At 35.9% G+C, this 17,341-nt stretch overlaps 2 protein-coding genes across 2 annotated transcripts; both read left to right on the plus strand.

The window, feature by feature from the left end:
• The first annotated feature begins 203 nt into the window (after nt 1–203).
• Nucleotides 204–4,189, plus strand: RER1 (reticulata-related 1). Its single transcript, XM_011045976.1, has 7 exons — nt 204–1,014; nt 1,124–1,222; nt 1,345–1,565; nt 2,142–2,211; nt 2,445–2,524; nt 3,270–3,334; nt 3,671–4,189. Exons 1-7 carry the CDS (start codon nt 487–489, stop codon nt 3,862–3,864), a joined length of 1,257 nt encoding a protein of 418 aa, XP_011044278.1. The 5' UTR covers nt 204–486; the 3' UTR covers nt 3,865–4,189.
• A 1,047-nt stretch (nt 4,190–5,236) lies between these two features.
• LOC105139527 (AP-2 complex subunit alpha-1-like) lies at nt 5,237–16,204 on the plus strand. Its single transcript, XM_011046002.1, has 27 exons — nt 5,237–5,684; nt 7,166–7,297; nt 7,678–7,803; nt 8,011–8,073; nt 8,150–8,247; nt 8,339–8,546; nt 8,782–8,853; nt 8,934–9,026; nt 9,795–9,896; nt 10,048–10,145; nt 10,448–10,529; nt 10,658–10,746; nt 11,298–11,403; nt 11,501–11,566; nt 11,698–11,804; nt 11,895–11,999; nt 12,094–12,214; nt 12,342–12,524; nt 12,633–12,872; nt 13,124–13,204; nt 13,346–13,510; nt 13,619–13,705; nt 13,826–13,951; nt 14,859–14,939; nt 15,021–15,092; nt 15,422–15,501; nt 15,591–16,204. Exons 1-27 carry the CDS (start codon nt 5,553–5,555, stop codon nt 15,736–15,738), a joined length of 3,063 nt encoding a protein of 1,020 aa, XP_011044304.1. The 5' UTR covers nt 5,237–5,552; the 3' UTR covers nt 15,739–16,204.
• The last annotated feature ends 1,137 nt before the right edge of the window (nt 16,205–17,341 follow it).

Below are 17,341 nucleotides of genomic sequence, written 5' to 3' on the forward strand. Positions count from 1 at the left end.
AGATGAAGAAGTATCCAATCAAGATTAAAGTTTTTGAATGGCTTGAATGCTTAAACTCCCACAAACTATCTTTTTTTTAAAATAAAATTGATGAGAAAACAAAAAAAACTTGAGACTAAACTTTTGATGACTCAATTGAGATTAAAAAAAAATTGTTTGAGTACTTAATCGTGATAATCTACACAAGCAAGGGACTTTCCCCAAAACATCCTCTCCAATCTCTGTGCTCTCGACCGCATCCAATCCCCCAAACCAGTGTTCTCACTTGACACTTCCCCGAACTCCTAAACCTAGTGACTCCTCCTTTAAGTCCCAACATTCTACAAAATAAAAACCAAACAGGCGACAGACTTCGCTTTTTTGACTCGCCGGACAACCACAGATCAAATCGGAGTCAAGAATCAGTTGTCTCCGTTGAGACAACAGTAACTAAGCTCTATTTAATAGTATTACTTAAAAAAATCATTTTTCGATAAGAACAAAATAATGTCAGTTTCTTCGCTGTACTGTAAACTCTCCCCTCTCTCCAACTCCTTTGCTTCTAACGACGCTGCTCCGATCACCAATCTCACCGTCAAGATTTTCAGTTCCGTCAAAAACAACCTCAATGATTTCCGTTCTCATCCAATAAAATTAGTCTGCTCTTTCAACAATACCACTCACTCTGTTAAATGCTCCTTTTCTCATTCTACCTCCGGTAGCGTTACTAACGGTAATTTGAACGATGATCCCGGGGTTTTGGATATTGCTTCTGAGTTGAGAACTGATGGCGGTGGTAATGGTCGTGGAGGTGATAGTGGAGGTTCTTCTGGTGGTGGTGGTGGAGGAGGAGGAGGAGGTGGAGGAGACGGTGGTGATAGTGAGGAGGAGAAGGAGTTTGGACCGATAATGAAATTTGAGGAAGTAATGAAGGAAATAGAGGCACGTGGAGTTGAGCTTCCTGCTGATATGATGGAAGCTGCAAAATCTACCGGGATTCGCAAAATGTTTCTCCTTCGTTACCTCGATTTGCAGGTCTTTTTTTTTAATGATTTTATAAGGTTATTGATTTTTGTTTTAAAATTTAATAGAAAAAATATAATAATTATTTGATTTTGTTGGTATTGTAAATCTGTTATTGCAGGGATCAGCTTGGCCACTAGGTTTTTTGATGAAATACTGTACTATGCTGCGTAATCGAATGCTGGCTGATCCTTCTTTTCTTTTCAAAGTTGGAACAGAGGTTTGTTTCTGGTAATATATATATATATAGATAGAGAGAATTGTATATGCGGGGTTATTTGAATTTGAAGTATTCATATTATCCATTGAAATTAATATTCTTGTTGATGATGTTTGTTGCAGATAGTTATCGATTCGTGTTGTGCAACGTTTGCGGAGTTCCAGAAGAGGGGAGAGGATTTCTGGTCAGAGTTTGAGCTGTATGCGGCGGATCTTTTGGTTGGGATTGTGGTCGACATTGCTTTGGTTGGATTGTTAGCTCCTTATGCTCGTATTGGGAAGCCGGCTGTTTCAGGTGGGTTGTTTGGGAGCATACAGCAGGCATGTGCGGCTCTTCCTAGCAGGTTATATCTTCTCCCTTGAATATTAAACTTGAGTAGTGTTGCTTTATGATTTGTATGGCTGATTTGAACTCTAGGCGCCATATTGCCTAGAATATTGAAATGTTTTTTTTTTTTTTTTAATGCTGTAATCAGCTGAGATACTTTAGCCATTTTTATAAACTCAACTTCATTGGTTAGAACCTTGACGTGCTGCTCGACTAGTGAGGGAAATGGTTATTTGCTAGTAAAATTCATATAGGGCTTTATTGGCCATGCCACTTTGGCTGGATGAGAACTTGATGGTGACCTTTAGGTCTTCATTTAGCTATCGTAGGATTTGACCTTCTTGAACGTTTACTTCAATAACAATATATGCGGGAATTCATGTAGCACTTGGAGAGTTGCATTTGACCACTTGATACAAAATTAAAGTAACCGCTACTATATAAATGCAATGAGAAGCATTTCCATTCAAGGGTACCAAGTTGTACCCTGTTGATTCCCTTTTCCATTCAGATTCTCTTATCGCAGATTCTCAATTTTGAGAATATACCGTTGGTTTCTTGCTTCCTGCACAAAGCCTCTTTTTTTTTGCAGTGTTTTTGAAGCTGAAAGGCCAGGATGCAAATTCTCTGTGAAACAGCGCACTGCTACCTACTTTTACAAGGTACCACATGTGATTCAAGTATAGCTGCATGTTCAGAAATCCTCAAAACTGACACCCCAAAGGGAGGGTGCATTATAATTCTTATTGGTATCTCATTTCACAACTCCTATTTTTTGGAACTGTGTATGAATGCATGTTTCATATTTAGTACTTGGTTTTCTATGCTTCTAGTGGTACTTTTACTATTACTCTCTTCTGCTTCTGATGTACTTTATTGGAAATTCTGTATTCAGGGTGTATTATATGGTTCAGTTGGGTTTGGGTGTGGACTTATTGGCCAAGGCATTGCTAATCTAATAATGACTGCCAAACGGTACTCCTTTTATCTTCATGATTTCTCTCTCGTTCTGTTTCATTGTTGTTCCTAAATGAATGGGCCTTGTGATGTTATGAATATATCCTTGAGTCTTTTTTCTTATACAAAATGTATCCTTGAGTTCTGACTTCTAAATCATTTAAGAATGCCATATTAAGCAATTTGGCTTGTTCTGTTTTTCTATTGAAGTTCGATTTATATTCATAAAGATGTTACTCTCTCTATTTCAAGATGTTTGGGTTGTCTTATGATTGTCAGTTGTGCTCTGCAGTTGGTCTGGCAAATGGGCCATTAAGCATTAGTTTCTCTCGTAATTAATTTTCATTATCAATTGAATTGTATATTATTCTGTTTTGTCTGCTGAGTATACCAGGGAAATTTAACAATAAGAGTGCATGGCTTAGCATGTTAGAGGAAAATCTACTGAGTAACATGCCCCTGTTGCAGCTGGAAAATATATGTGTGAGAAATTTGTATTGAAAACGATACCTTTGCGTTTGCATTTACCTGTTCTATCTTCTACTTGTAAAAAAAAAAAAAAAAAAAAAAAAAAAAAAAAAAAAAAAAAAAAACCTTCTACTTGTTTTCTTTAAGCATCTGAAGCTGCATAAGAGTTCTATTTTATTTGTATTGCTAAAAAATACAATGTACCATGACAGTGGTGGTTTTTTTACTAAAGGTTATGCTTGTTCTTTTGGAGATGAAGTGCTAATTGCTTTGTTTTGTTTTTCTCTATCATCAGAAGCATAAAGAAATCAGATGAGGACATTCCTGTTCCACCTCTTGTGCAAAGTGCGGTTCTTTGGGGTATGTTTATATATAATTTTTTTCTAATTTGGTAACAGTGGCAATTTATCATTGCAAACTTTGTTGGCCAGTCTATTTTTGCTATTGGTTTCCGAGTTAGCTGAACTGAGGTTTTAGTAGATACTGCAACATTTAAAATTCCATTTCATTATTAGTCTCTTTTGCAGCAGTAATTTCATTTATTCATTAGGATGACATAAGGAATTTGCTTTCAATTTTTATTCTGGCTAGACTTTTGTTCTCCCATCGGTATTTTGATGACATATTTATATGATTCTTCTTTTTTTTTTAAATTATCCATCGATGCCTTGCTGTTTATGGTTTTTGCCTTGTCAGGTGTGTTTCTTGCTTTATCTTCCAACACTCGTTACCAAATTATTAATGGACTGGAGCACCTGGTTGAAGCATCACCTGTGGCAAAACAGGTCCCGCCTGTTGCCATGGCTTTCACTGTTGGTGTGCGATTTGCCAACAATATTTATGGTGGCATGCAGTTCGTAGACTGGGCAAAATTGAGTGGGGTGCAATAGTTGAAGTCGTCTCATGCACTTTCTTCTTCCTGTTATGAAATGAACACGAAAGTTCCCAATTCCTCAAGGTGAACATGTCTTTGCTCGATGGTGACCAGAAAGGCACTTGAATTTAAGGTTTTCATACCTCCCGAAGCCATTGATGGACCCATGCTTTTCCATTCATCACCTTGAAGCAGAGTAATGACATCTATCATGGGATCAACAGAAACCTTTTCCTTCTTTATGCTTTGGCTTGTCAGCATGACAACTGGAACACGCGGTTGGTAGGCTATTAAAAATTTAAACATGGTTTAACTAAATACAATTATTCATTTAAGGTTTCGTTTGAAATTTTTTAGTGTCAAATAATATTTTAAAATACAATCTCGTTCGCATTTTTAAACAGAATTTGAAATTTAATTCAAATACAGGAAAAGCATTTTGTGTATTCAGGTCGGTCCATTTCCCTGAACCAACAAAAAAAAAAAAAAACATAAAAAAATTCCATGGTTTATACAAATTTTCCTCCACTAAATTAAGCACATCAGCGGAAAGGGGCACAACTAATAAATTGTGGGAAAACGAAGAACTCCAACTAATTAGGTTGGACTAGACGAGACCGATATAATTGTTTTTGTTTATGTTAATAAACGGTTTGAGATCAAATTCATCTCCTCCAGCAAAAATTAATGTTCCTGTATAATTAAGCTAAACAAACCTCCTAATTAAACAAAATAATCAAAAACATCATTTTGTAGACTCATCTTGTTATCTAAAATTGAAAAAAAAAATACTAATATATTAAATTTGGGAACTTGATTTCCATGCTTGAAAACCGCTTCAAGGACGAATAATTCTCAAGAAAATAAAAATATTTGCAATATGTGGATAGTGAGATGAAAATGAAACCACAGTAAAATAATTAAACCATATCCAATTAACGTTTTTTTTTTTTAAAATCTATTAATTTTCCAACTTTTATCTCGAAACATGGATTAGCCTGGTAGTATTTTTTTTTAAAATCCATTAATTTTCCAACTATTATCTCGAAACATGGATTAGCCTGGTAGTTTCAATCTAAAATTTAATTAATTAAAATTTAAATTGGTTTAGATTAAAAAATAAAATAAAAACTTGGTTAAAAATTTGGTTAGCCTAATTAAAAATCTAGATTAATCTAATAACTTATCAAAATTTAGTTATTGATCCGTTAACTTTATGATTTTTTTATTAAAATAATATATATGTATATACACTTTTTTTTTTAAATTTACCCAGCTTACCTCAGGTTGGATTTTAAGAGGTTAAATTAAATGAAATTAAATTACAATAAATAAAAGTCGTCTCCCGCAGCACCCTGACGGCTTTTACAAATTTCCTCAGTCCATCCTTTCTCTCTCTATAGAAAAAAAGAAAGAAAAAGAAAAACTCGAAAAATAAATTCTTCATTTCTGTTTCTCCCTCCTTCCCTCCCACCCTTTCTCTCTCTACAGATCATCCCGTCAAATCTTCCTCTTCCCCTCACCATTTATGCATCAAATTCACACTCAGATCTCCATTTCTTCAAGATCTTATTATCTTAGATCTAACCTCCATTCTTATTTTCAAGAGAAATACGATTTTGTAGTGGAAAACTGGTGATTAATTTAATTATAATCGATTAATTAATAAATCAGCCCTCTCTAATTGTTGGATCTGAGAGGGAAATGGCGTTGTCAGGCATGAGAGGACTCTCTGTCTTTATAAGCGATATTCGAAATTGTCAAAACAAAGAGCAAGAAAGACTTCGCGTTGATAAAGAGCTTGGCAATATACGTACTCGCTTCAAAAACGAAAAGGTTAGAGTTTTCTTTTATTCTTCTTTTTATATGTAATTTAATCACTTTTTAGAAATAGAGAATGTTAATTTAGAACTGATTGCTTCAATTTCTTATTTATTAGATCATCATGTAATTATAAGAATTGTTTTTTTTTTTAATAATCTGTGTTTTTTCTCTTAGTGAAGTTTGAAATATTTCAAGTTTAACTGAGGTAATGCAAGTATATGGGGATAAGAGTAAGACTCAGCTGAATCCGTTGATTGAGTGGACCCTACTGATGGGTCTTGCAAATCTAATGGTTGAGATTTCTCGGGAAGTGAATGCGGGATTTTTTTTTTGTAAGATTAGCATTTCTCATAGCATAAGTATTTAGGGCTGCGAAAGCGATGTCGAGTGAGCTCATGCTGGTGAATGACATTAAGATTGAGCTTCTTTGATGTTTCTGTTATCGAGATACTATCTTTCTTTCTAGGTAATAGGCTAGAGCCTTTTAAGGTAGTGTGTCTGAATGTTTACTCTTTCTGTAGATGTGTACTGGCGATGCATCTGAAAGGACATTTCTTTTTTATTGTATTGAAATGCATATGATCGAATGATGAGCTCAATAAGACCTAGGATATTTTGGTTTTGAGCAATTCCGTGGAAACAAGAAATGCATTGACCATGATATGCTGGTACTCGACTACAAGTTTAGATTATTGTTTTGGCAACCCAATAATTTCAAGATGAAGTGCTTTCACTAGAACAAGAATCCTATTCAAATTTTTGGGTCGCTGTCTTGGAGATTGCACTCAGATCTTTGAATTTCTTTGCTGGTGGGTGGGAGGCTAAAAAGCTGCGTTCAAGCCTCATAAATTTTGTTTGTAAAAGCCATGGGAGAAAATGTTACATGAACCTGGCTCACCATTCTAGACTATGGACCAACCAATTGTAGAATGAAATATCATCCTATCTATCCACACCATCAACTTTAAAATGAACAAGCAATAACCTTGATTATAAAAAAAAACAAAATATTTATTAAGAGGTAAGAGAAAAATGATTTGATTTTTCTAATTCACAAAATAGGATGATATATAATTCTAAAATTGGTTGGTCCATGATCTCAAGTGGTGAACTAAGTTCACCTAATAATTTCTCGGGAAGAGAAAGGTTTATTTTCTTACTAGAGGGTTTAGGCTCATTCACTAGGACAGAATTTTTAGCAAGGATTCTGCTCACATTCTTAGAGACTGTGTTTTTGCTGCATCTTGTGCTTTGGTCGACATAATCTCGACATTTGTTCATAATATCTACCTGCAATTTCAATGCAATTTTATTAAAGTGCCACACCATCAGAAAAAGTACAATCTCAAGGGATAACAGGAATGTTTTTACCTAGCTCATGTAAGAATCTATGCAGGTGTTAATTCTTGCTTATATTTGTGTCAGACAACACTTGCAGTATTTTATATGTCGAGAGAGCTGTTATGCATGGGCATTTTTGTTTCTTTTGACAGGGCTTGACTCCTTATGAAAAGAAGAAATATGTTTGGAAAATGCTTTACATTTACATGCTAGGCTACGATGTAGATTTTGGTCACATGGAAGCTGTTTCCTTAATATCCGCACCAAAGTACCCTGAAAAGCAGGTAATTTTTGCATTTCACAATCTCTAATGATTATCAGCTTGTATAAGTTGAATTATTGAAACAATGGTTATTCTGCCTTGTTTCTCCATAATCCAATGGATGTACTCCAATCAATAGGAACCACTAACATGGTGATAAAAGCTGAAAGCCATATAATTATAACAACAAAATTTTGTATAATGACTAGTGGAGGCCTTCAAGATTGTTGGAGATGATATTTTTTATTCATTTTCTTAAATGAATGTCAAGTCTTTCTGCAAAGCTATACTTTCCATGATGTGATCAGTCTAAGTTCAAATGTACCTGTGTTCCTGTTTTCTTTATATTATGAATCAACTTTGGTGTTCAATTGATTTTCACCTTTCTGTGAATGCCTGCAGGTTGGATACATAGTGACATCATCTTTGCTCAATGAGAACCATGATTTTCTCAGATTAGCAATAAATACAGTGCGCAATGATATTATTGGTCGGAATGAAACTTTTCAGTGCCTGGCTTTGACTATGGTATGGTAACAGAAGACCTTTTTCTTGTTTCTAGACTACACGATCATATTGTTAAGATGTTTCAGAAAAGTACATTTATCTGTTCTTTTGTTTTCTCTTTAGTGTCTATCCCTCTTTCCTTTCTCTGCCTCGCTCTACAACATGTATTTGATTTCACAACTCTTAGACTCAATCATGTGAACTATGATATCTCTCTAATCTTTGTAGGTTGGAAATATTGGTGGAAGAGAATTTGCTGAATCATTGGCACCAGACGTTCAAAAGTTACTAGTAAGGGACAGCAAAAAGATTGTGAGCTTGACTGGCATATTTTGAAAGCTGACCCTCCCCCCATTTTTTGTTTTAGATTTCTAGTAGCTGCAGACCACTTGTGAGAAAGAAGGCTGCATTATGTTTGCTGCGCTTGTACAGAAAAAATCCAGATGTTGTTAATGTAGATGGCTGGTATGCTTTTGCAAATTAACCATTAGACTATTATCCAAGATTACCTTTTATCTCTGCCAAATCAAATTCTCTCATTTTCCAAATGCCTCAGGTCGGATCGCATGGCTCAGCTGTTAGATGAACGTGATCTTGGTGTTTTGACGTCTTGTATGAGTCTTCTCGTTGCTTTAGTGTCAAATAACCATGAAGCATATTGGAGTTGTGTACCGAAATGTGTTAAGACACTGGAGCGACTTGCTAGGAACCAGGATATTCCACAAGAATACACTTATTATGGTATTCCATCTCCTTGGCTTCAGGTCAGTATACATAAACACACACACACACACATGAATGTATGTATGTTTTTTCTTCTTTTTGTCCTGTCTCTCTCTTTTAGAAAAAGAAAGAATGAGATCCTTAGAGAAGTTGATTACTGCTGATCTAGTCTATACAATTTTCCTCTTAAGCAGTAACTCTTAAATTTCATGAATGTTAGCTGTCAGCAATTTCTCCATTTATAGCTGACAAGTTCTTGTTAATGATATTACACAGGTTAAGACAATGAGGGCTCTTCAGTACTATCCAACTATTGAAGATCCTAATACTAGAAGATCCCTGTTTGAGGTCTGACTATTTTCAAAGAATTTAATTCGACATTTTCCTTAGAATTTGTGTTTCTAATAAAATCTAATTGGTGGTCTCAGGTCTTACAGCGGATACTAATGGGAACTGATGTTGTAAAAAATGTAAATAAGAACAACGCATCGCATGCTGTTCTCTTTGAAGCCCTTGCTCTTGTGAGTTTACTGCTCAATTAAGCATGTTGGTGCATCAATATGTTATATAGAACAGCTTAGATTTTGTTTGTTGATACGATTTACAGTGTTGTTATTGACAAGCGTGTGCTCGTGGTTGGTGTGTTGTGGGAGCAGCAGTACCTTGTCTGATTTTGCAGAAACTAACCATAGGCACAAAACAAAGAGCATTATAGAAGTTCTTCATTTGGATGCTCAGTAAGCATCATTTCATTTATCTTGAAAAGGGAATTTGGGTGTTCAATGGGAAATTGGACAAGCTCTCAATGCAAGTGTTATTACTGCTTATGTAATAACATAATTGAACATATATTTTTTGTGTTGTGTGGATACTAGCACCTCTCTCCCTCTCTTCCTCTCATGTGCATGTGATTAAAGAAAGAAAAGGTTTTTGAAGGAAAGAACTGCCTTCAAGTTGATGGGCTTTGGTGCTTACATCACCATTTAAGCTCTTGGCATTGGGTGATATTTTGAGACCATCCTTCTTAATTGCCTCTCTACTCTTGTTGGAAATGCTTGTGATTTGGTTCCTGCCCTCACTTTCAATAAATAGATGATTAATGAAGTAAAGTTTATAGTTATTTGAGTATTTTATAGGGACCTGGTGTTGTGTTTTATTTATTGAGATGGGTGATAGATTGACAAAGGTGGGACTTGAACTTGAGGTCTCACCCTTCTTACTTTGCAATAGTACCAATGATTTGCGAGCCTATTGGTTGTGGTTTCTGGATCTTAATTTCCTTTTTGCAGGTAATGCACCTTGATGCTGAAAAAGAGATGATGTCTCAGTGTGTTGCCCTCCTTGGCAAATTTATTGCCGTTCGCGAACCAAATATCCGTTATCTTGGCTTGGTAAGTCATAGAGATGCTGTAACTTTATTTTTTTAGCAACTCAACAAACTTATGAGAGTTGATTGATGTTGAAACTTTGGTGAGTAAATCTCTAATTACTGCTGTAAAGCTGAATGATTGAGTATTACATGGCATTGCTGTTCTGCTGCAGGAGAATATGACTCGGATGTTGATGGTTACAGATGTGCATGATATCATTAAAAGACATCAGGCTCAGATCATCACCTCATTGAAAGATCCTGACATCAGGTTAAATTTGAGAGTGTTGCATTTTTCAAATATTTTCTATTTTTTTATGTCGTTTCTGATGCATATGAGCGCTGCACATTTCTTCTTTGTTTCCTTTTGGGTATTTCATGTCAATGATTGTAAAGAGGATGGCATCTTAGCCACAGATGTGGATCAGATGCATGCGCAGTGTATTGAATATCAAATGTTTACGAGGATAAAACTATTGAATGCTCGCCCTAAATGCCAACTGCTTCTCTTTAAAGCTTAGATCAAATATATTCTTTAGACTTACTTTAGCTGACTTCAAATTTTCCCTCCAGTATCCGTCGGCGTGCTCTTGATTTGCTTTATGGTATGTGTGATGTTTCAAATGCAAAGGACATAGTGGAAGAACTGTTGCAGGTATAAATAAACACTATGAATCTATGGACTAATGTTTTGATGTGAATTTAGTTCACAGTTCCTTTGGAATTCTTTATTGATCTACATAGGGCATTGAGAATGTGCACTGACTTTTATCTGATGTTCAGTATCTTAGCACAGCTGATTTTGCAATGCGTGAAGAGTTGTCTCTTAAAGCTGCTATTCTTGCAGAAAAGTTTTTTCCTGATTTGTCTTGGTAAGGATTTTTTGTCAGTTAGCTATAGGGAAATGTTGGGCATAGTAGTAGTGAAAGCATAATCTCTTTATTATTTGGACATGGGTTAGAGGAAATAGAATGGACAAGTGTTCAATTCAAGTCACAAACATTATTGGCATTTACTGCTAAAATGAGATGTTGAATATGATTTTGGGTGTTAAAAATACATACTTGGAATGACAGGTCTCCCTAGTTAGCAACTGCCTTAAAGGATGTGAAATTTCATATAATGCTTGGTTTCATATTTCTTATATGGTGTTTATCATATTAGTCTGCTTATATTAGTGGCAAACTAATTGCTCTACATTCCGTGAGACACTGCACTTTCTTTCCTGCTTCATAATAGTTTAACTAGATGTAAGAATTTCAGTGCCAATGAAACCTATAACAGTGGTATTAACTAAAGCTCATGGCTCAACCATTTGTCGGTTGTCATTTCCTGTTTAGCATGGCTAGATAATTTGTTTATTATTAATCAGAAACACCCAAATATCAATTATCAATGTGTATTTTATTTATCTTGAACATAGGTACGTGGATGTGATCCTTCAATTGATTGACAAGGCAGGAGATTTTGTCAGCGATGATATATGGTTTCGTGTTGTGCAGTTTGTTACAAACAATGAAGACCTGCAGGTAATTAAAATATCTGTGGCTTAAGCATAATGAATCTTGTTTATTATAGAGACCTCGATCTAGAAATTTTCAACTGAGACTTGAAACATTTGATCAGCCTTATGCAGCAGCAAAGGCCAGAGAGTATCTTGACAAGCCTGCCATACATGAGACAATGGTCAAGGTGTGTAGTTCTGTGCTAACACCTTTTGACACTATTACTAGTTTGCTATTACACTGATACAAGAAAGAAAGTTGGTGGTGGTGAATGGAGATGTGTGACTTCTTATTGTTATTTGTATGTGGTTGTAACAGGTCAGTGCATATCTCCTTGGAGAGTACAGCCACCTTTTGGCCAGACGGCCTGGGTGTAGTCCGAAGGAAATTTTTAGTGTCATACATGAGAAGCTTCCTACTGTATCGTAAGAACACCTAACCTTTCTCCATGTTTTTGGTCAAACTTGTGATTTGTCTTCATTGGTCATTTATATGAGTAATGAATGTGTCTGCAGAACTACTACCATTCCAATTCTTCTTTCCACGTATGCTAAGATCTTAATGCACACTCAACCCCCTGACCCAGAACTACAGAAACATGTCTTGGCGATATTTAGCAAGTAAGATTTACTTTGCTCCTCTCATCCTCCATGTTAAGTTGGTATCTGTTGGTTATTCTGCAAACCTCCTTAAAACTGTTTGGTATTGTCATAGATACGAGAGTTGCATTGATGTTGAGATACAACAGCGAGCAATTGAGTATTTTGCATTAAGTAGGAAAGGTGCAGCTCTAATGGACATATTGGCTGAAATGCCTAAATTCCCTGAGCGCCAGGTAAGTGTGTTTACTCAATAATTTTTCTGAATAAAGAATCTTTCTAGGCTACCATCTGCAAGTTCATCAATGATTGTGATTAAGGGATTCAGCTGCATGCCTAACTGTTTCTCATGTTGAATTTCAGTCTGCATTGATTAAAAAAGCTGAGGTTGCTGAAGTAGATACTGCAGAGCAAAGTGCTATTAAGTTGCGGGCGCAGCAGCATATGTCTAATGCTTTGGTTGTAACAGACCAACAACCTTCGAATGGGACCCCTCAATCTGTTGGCCAGCTTAGTCTAGTAAAGATTCCCAGCATGAGTGGCGATGTGGGTAGTTCTTGTCTAGTATTTATGAATCCTGGAGTTTTGCTTGGAAGAATGTTTAAAAAATTTCTGAGTTGCATTGGGGAATCTGTTTTATGTTTATCTTGACAGGAGCATGCTTCAGCAGTTCAAGAATTGTCCCAGGCAAATGGGACTTTGGCTACAGTAGATCCTCAATCTCCTTCAACAGATCTCCTAGGTGATCTCTTGGGTCCACTGGCAATTGAGGGCCCTCCTGGAGCTGCTGTCCAATTTGAGCCAAATGTAGTTTCTGGACTGGAAGGGGTTCCAATTCCAGCGGATGATGCAGCAGCTATTGTACCTGTAGGAAAGGAAACTGATTCTGTCCAGGTATGTAGTTTGTTATAGTGTTATTGTCTATTTAGTCTAGGAAATTTAGATGTGATAACTTGAAAGTTTTTTTCCATTTCAAACTGTTTGTGCATTTTATTGGGTAGGTGGATGGATTTGCTTGAGTGCCTTTGAATGTATAATGCAATCCTGTTCTATCTTAGCTGCTGTGCATTGGCAGATGTAACATGACTTCTATAGCATTTTGATTCTTGCTTCTGACGAGCTGAGTTTGTTCATGATGATTGCAGCCAATTGGAAATATCAATGAAAGGTTTTATGCTTTATGCTTGAAGGATAGTGGTGTTTTATATGAGGATCCAAACATTCAGGTACAAGTTTCCTTTTTCCAAACAGTTAATTTTCTTGGTTAGATGCTTAAGCCATTTCCCTTTATGCATTTAAAGTTGCCCTTACAGTTTGCAAAAGCTTCTCCAAGAACTGCCCTGATTTTAGAATCAAATATTTTGCAGATTGGTATTAAAGCGGAGTGGCGAGCTCAGCATGGACGTCTTGTCCTTTTCTTGGGAAACAAAAACACTTCTCCACTTCTTTCTGTTCGGGCTCAGATATTACCCCCTGCCCATTTAAAAATTGAACTCTCATTGGTACCTGAAACAATTCCTCCACGGGCACAGGTAAAATGCTTGTAATTGTGAGCTGGCTGTTAATCACTATAGGGCACCTTTTTTGTTGTAATTTTTCTTCAACTATAGTATTCCTTACTATTTCCTCTTGTTGTATAGGTGCAATGCCCGCTTGAAATAATGAATCTCCATCCAAGCAGGGATGTTGCTGTTCTTGACTTCTCGTACAAGTTTGGTACAAACATGGTACATTATATATGAAATGTGTTCTGCATTGCTAATCTTTGACATAGCCAATATCAAGCTAATTTTTAGCTGCCTTCTATGTTCATCTTTACACTTATCTAATTTTTGGACTTTTTGTAGGCCAATGTCAAGCTTCGCCTTCCAGCTGTTCTGAACAAATTTCTTCAGCCTCTTACAGTGTCTGCTGATGAGTTTTTCCCTCAGTGGAGATCACTTTCCGGGCCACCACTGAAGCTTCAAGAAGTTGTACGTATATTTTGCCTTTCTGTTGAGTAGAAAATTCTTTCCCTTTCAGTATGCTATTATGTCACCATTTCATCTGGTCTGTATCATGGTGATGGATATAGCTGCCTTTTATGTGACCTAGTTGGTAGAGTAGTATATTGAAGTCTTGCGGCAATAGATCTTTTGACAGGCTTTCACGAAATTGATATTTCTTCTTGTGCACTCATGCTTGTTTGTTACACTGTTCCAGTACTGTTTGAACTGATCACAACTGCCGTTAGAGCAGTATACACTTCCTTTCTCATTCATGATAGGAAGGACATGTGATGTGATGTTGGGCAACTTTGTTTCTTAGTCCCGCTAAGATTTGGTATTGAGCTAGAGTTCGTTTATTGAGGCCCACAGGTGTCCACAAGAAAGATAAATAGAAGCACTAGGAGAAAAAGAAAATGGAAAATACTTAAGACCACAGCTCTCTAACTAAATGAAAATACTCATAATTTCATTATCCTAGTGGTCCAAAACTAAATAAGAAACAGAAAATCACATACGAAAAGGAAAAGGAAAACCATGATAGGCAAAGATTCCTAGAAAGTGTGCTATTGACATATCTATGTAAAAAAATCCCAATAGACTAGGTTACAAGAAATCTCAAAACCTATATAAGTCAAGTTATAATAATTTACAATTTCCTCTTCCTTGGCGGCATCAATATGTAAATGGTCAATCTCTGCCTTTAGAGGATGTAGCCTTACCTTTTCATTCATATTTTTCAAGGATGTCTAAAATCTAAACAGTCAATCTTTGAGTTTTGTCTCATTAATATGACCAGTTGCAAGTTCTGTTGCCATTTATTATGTTGCTATATCGTATCCCTTTCCATTGACTAACATCATCATATTGTATTATTACCCTTTTAATGACACAGGTTAGAGGTGTAAGACCATTGTCTCTCATTGACATGGCAAACATATTTACCAGCTCTCGGTTGGCAGTTTGTCCAGGGCTTGTAAGTGACTCTCTCTTTCCTTTTTATTCCCTCGTTTTGAGTTATATAGCAAATTGTTCACTGTTCTATTTTCTGTTTTAGGACCCAAACCCCAATAACCTGATTGCAAGTACTACCTTCTACTCAGAGAGCATCCGGCCCATGCTTTGCTTGGTAAGGATTTTTCTTTTTATTTGAGCTAAATAAATGGTTTTGCAATTCTGTTGCTGTCATAGAATGAGCATTTTGTATGGTGGATTTGTTAGTGGGTATGTAACACGTGGGTTGAAAGCCTTTTGTCTAGCTATAGTCCGTTACAGATTTAGAGTTGAAAATACAAAGTGAAACCTTTTCCGAACAAGTTGCTTTGTATAATCACTTATTAACTCTCTTTTTCCCTCTCACAATTAGTTCCTTCTTGTTAGTTTGCAATGCTGATATTGTTTGAATTCAAATTTTGGCATGAAAGCCCTCTGACAGTTTCTTTGAGTTCTATATTTCAGATTAGAATTGAAACAGATCCAGCAGACCGAACACAGTTGCGGATGACAGTTGCCTCAGGGGACCCAACACTAACACTTGAGTATGTATTTTATGTCTAAGCCGTGTGCCACAAGTTTCTCATCCCACACTTTTTAACAACTTACATTTCTCCACCTTTTCCTTACACAGGATGAAGGAGTTTATCAAAGAACAATTAGTTAGTATTCCAACAGCACCGCCTCCACCTGCACCAGCACCACCAGCTGCTCCAGTAGCTCAACCAACCAATCCTGCAGCTTTGACAGATCCTGGAGCTCTGCTGGCTGGTTTGCTGTAACATTGAGGTGATTGACATGTGAAGATTTGTTCCATATACACTTGTAAACTTGATTTATACATTTGGTCCACCCATCTGTCCTCAAGAGGTGGATCAGGAAATTCACAAGCAAGGGCTGGCGGAATCCAGGGTGAGCTAATTTCGAGCGGTTCTAGTATTCAAATTGAATTCCAGGGGATGGTCTGGATTTTGAGATTCTTTTGCACTATTGTAATGTGCTTAGTGAGTTTTTCTCTTTTTTCGCTTCCATTTCTAAATTCTATTTTGGGGTGAGGGTTTCTTTGCTTTCTTTTTTTCCTTGAAAAATTCACTCCTTTCTCTTCCCAGTTTTACTGGATTTGATTTCTGTAGCACAAAATTTGACAGCGCTGTAAGATATTTACCTGAAGTAGAAGAACCAGTTGTAATAGTTTGTATCTGATTCTCAATGCATAATCATATTTTCAGCAAGAGTTACAGGTGGAAACTTAGAGCAATCTTTTTTATTTCTTTTTTTTCTGATTTTGCTTCACTCTTTTTTATTTTTTATTCAGAAGTTGTACTTCGGTATGTTTGCATCTCAAATTTGTACTCCGGTTTGCTATAATTACTGTTTGACTTAAGTATTTAACTTAAATACAGTATAACCTCGGTAAATTAATATTCTATAAATTAATAACTCAATTAAATGATGTATTTTTTTTCTGACATGGGATAAATTAATAATTAGTTAAATTTATTGACATTCATTGTATCATGATATTTGAAGTTTTGAATATATATATATATATATATAGATAATATCAGTAAAACACAATGTATTCATGTATTAAGTTCAATGTTTTAGAAAAATATAAAGAATACATGGATGTATTATTTTATTATTATTAATTTATCAATTAAATAACATCTTAATTAATAAATTTTCATATTCTTACTAGCATTAATTTATTAAGCCTTAATTGTACTTGAAATCTTAAAATGAATTGAAGAAAATGAACCCCAATTTCACCACATCCTCTTTACTCCTGTATAACAATTGGAAATCTGCTCGCTCTGCATATCCCATGCCATCGTGACCAGATCGATACTTGATCTTGCCATGGTAATACAAAATCCAAAATTTGCCAGACTCAAACACATAATAGGGCGAAGGTCTAATTTTCATTTCTTTACCATAATTAAAATCTAATATGTAGGATCTTCAAATTTTCAGAAAATGGTTGCCAGTGCTCGACTGGAAGCAACACAGGACTCTTTCTTTAGGAATCAGCCAGAAAAGTTGGTTTCTCGTTCAATTATCCAAGGCACAATACTCAATTGAAAGCCAATATTTCTCCTCCTGAATAATGAGCAACAAGAGAGGTGGGGGAATTACTTTCTAATAACTATAATGCTCATGTTCGATGATCTGTCAATAATGGTAGCAAACGACTTGTCACTCGAGAATGACATCACTTATAAAAACCGATGAGTCAACCCAATTGAAAAACCAGGTCAATCACCCAAACAATCTAATTGAACAACCAGACCGGCTTAGTGGCCAGTTCACTGCTGAACCAACCGGTCTGGTTTAGTTCTGAAACATTGGGTTGGTGCGTTGTTAATCAATCATTCAAGGCAA

Source organism: Populus euphratica, unplaced genomic scaffold, assembly GCF_000495115.2.
Source record: "Populus euphratica unplaced genomic scaffold, PopEup_1.0 scaffold3.1, whole genome shotgun sequence".
Lineage (NCBI taxonomy): Eukaryota > Viridiplantae > Streptophyta > Magnoliopsida > Malpighiales > Salicaceae > Populus > Populus euphratica.

Bases quoted from the DNA above. Each gene is read 5' to 3' on its own strand.
- RER1 (XM_011045976.1), top strand. From the start codon at position 487: ATGTCAGTTTCTTCGCTGTACTGTAAACTCTCCCCTCTCTCCAACTCC. The intron at 1,223-1,344 runs GTTTGTTTCTGG...TGTTTGTTGCAG, and splicing joins TTTTCAAAGTTGGAACAGAG to ATAGTTATCGATTCGTGTTG. The intron at 2,525-3,269 runs GTACTCCTTTTA...CTCTATCATCAG, and splicing joins CTAATAATGACTGCCAAACG to AAGCATAAAGAAATCAGATG.
- LOC105139527 (XM_011046002.1), top strand. From the start codon at position 5,553: ATGGCGTTGTCAGGCATGAGAGGACTCTCTGTCTTTATAAGCGATATT. The intron at 8,854-8,933 runs GTCTGACTATTT...TGGTGGTCTCAG, and splicing joins CTAGAAGATCCCTGTTTGAG to GTCTTACAGCGGATACTAAT. The intron at 15,502-15,590 runs GTATGTATTTTA...TTCCTTACACAG, and splicing joins GACCCAACACTAACACTTGA to GATGAAGGAGTTTATCAAAG.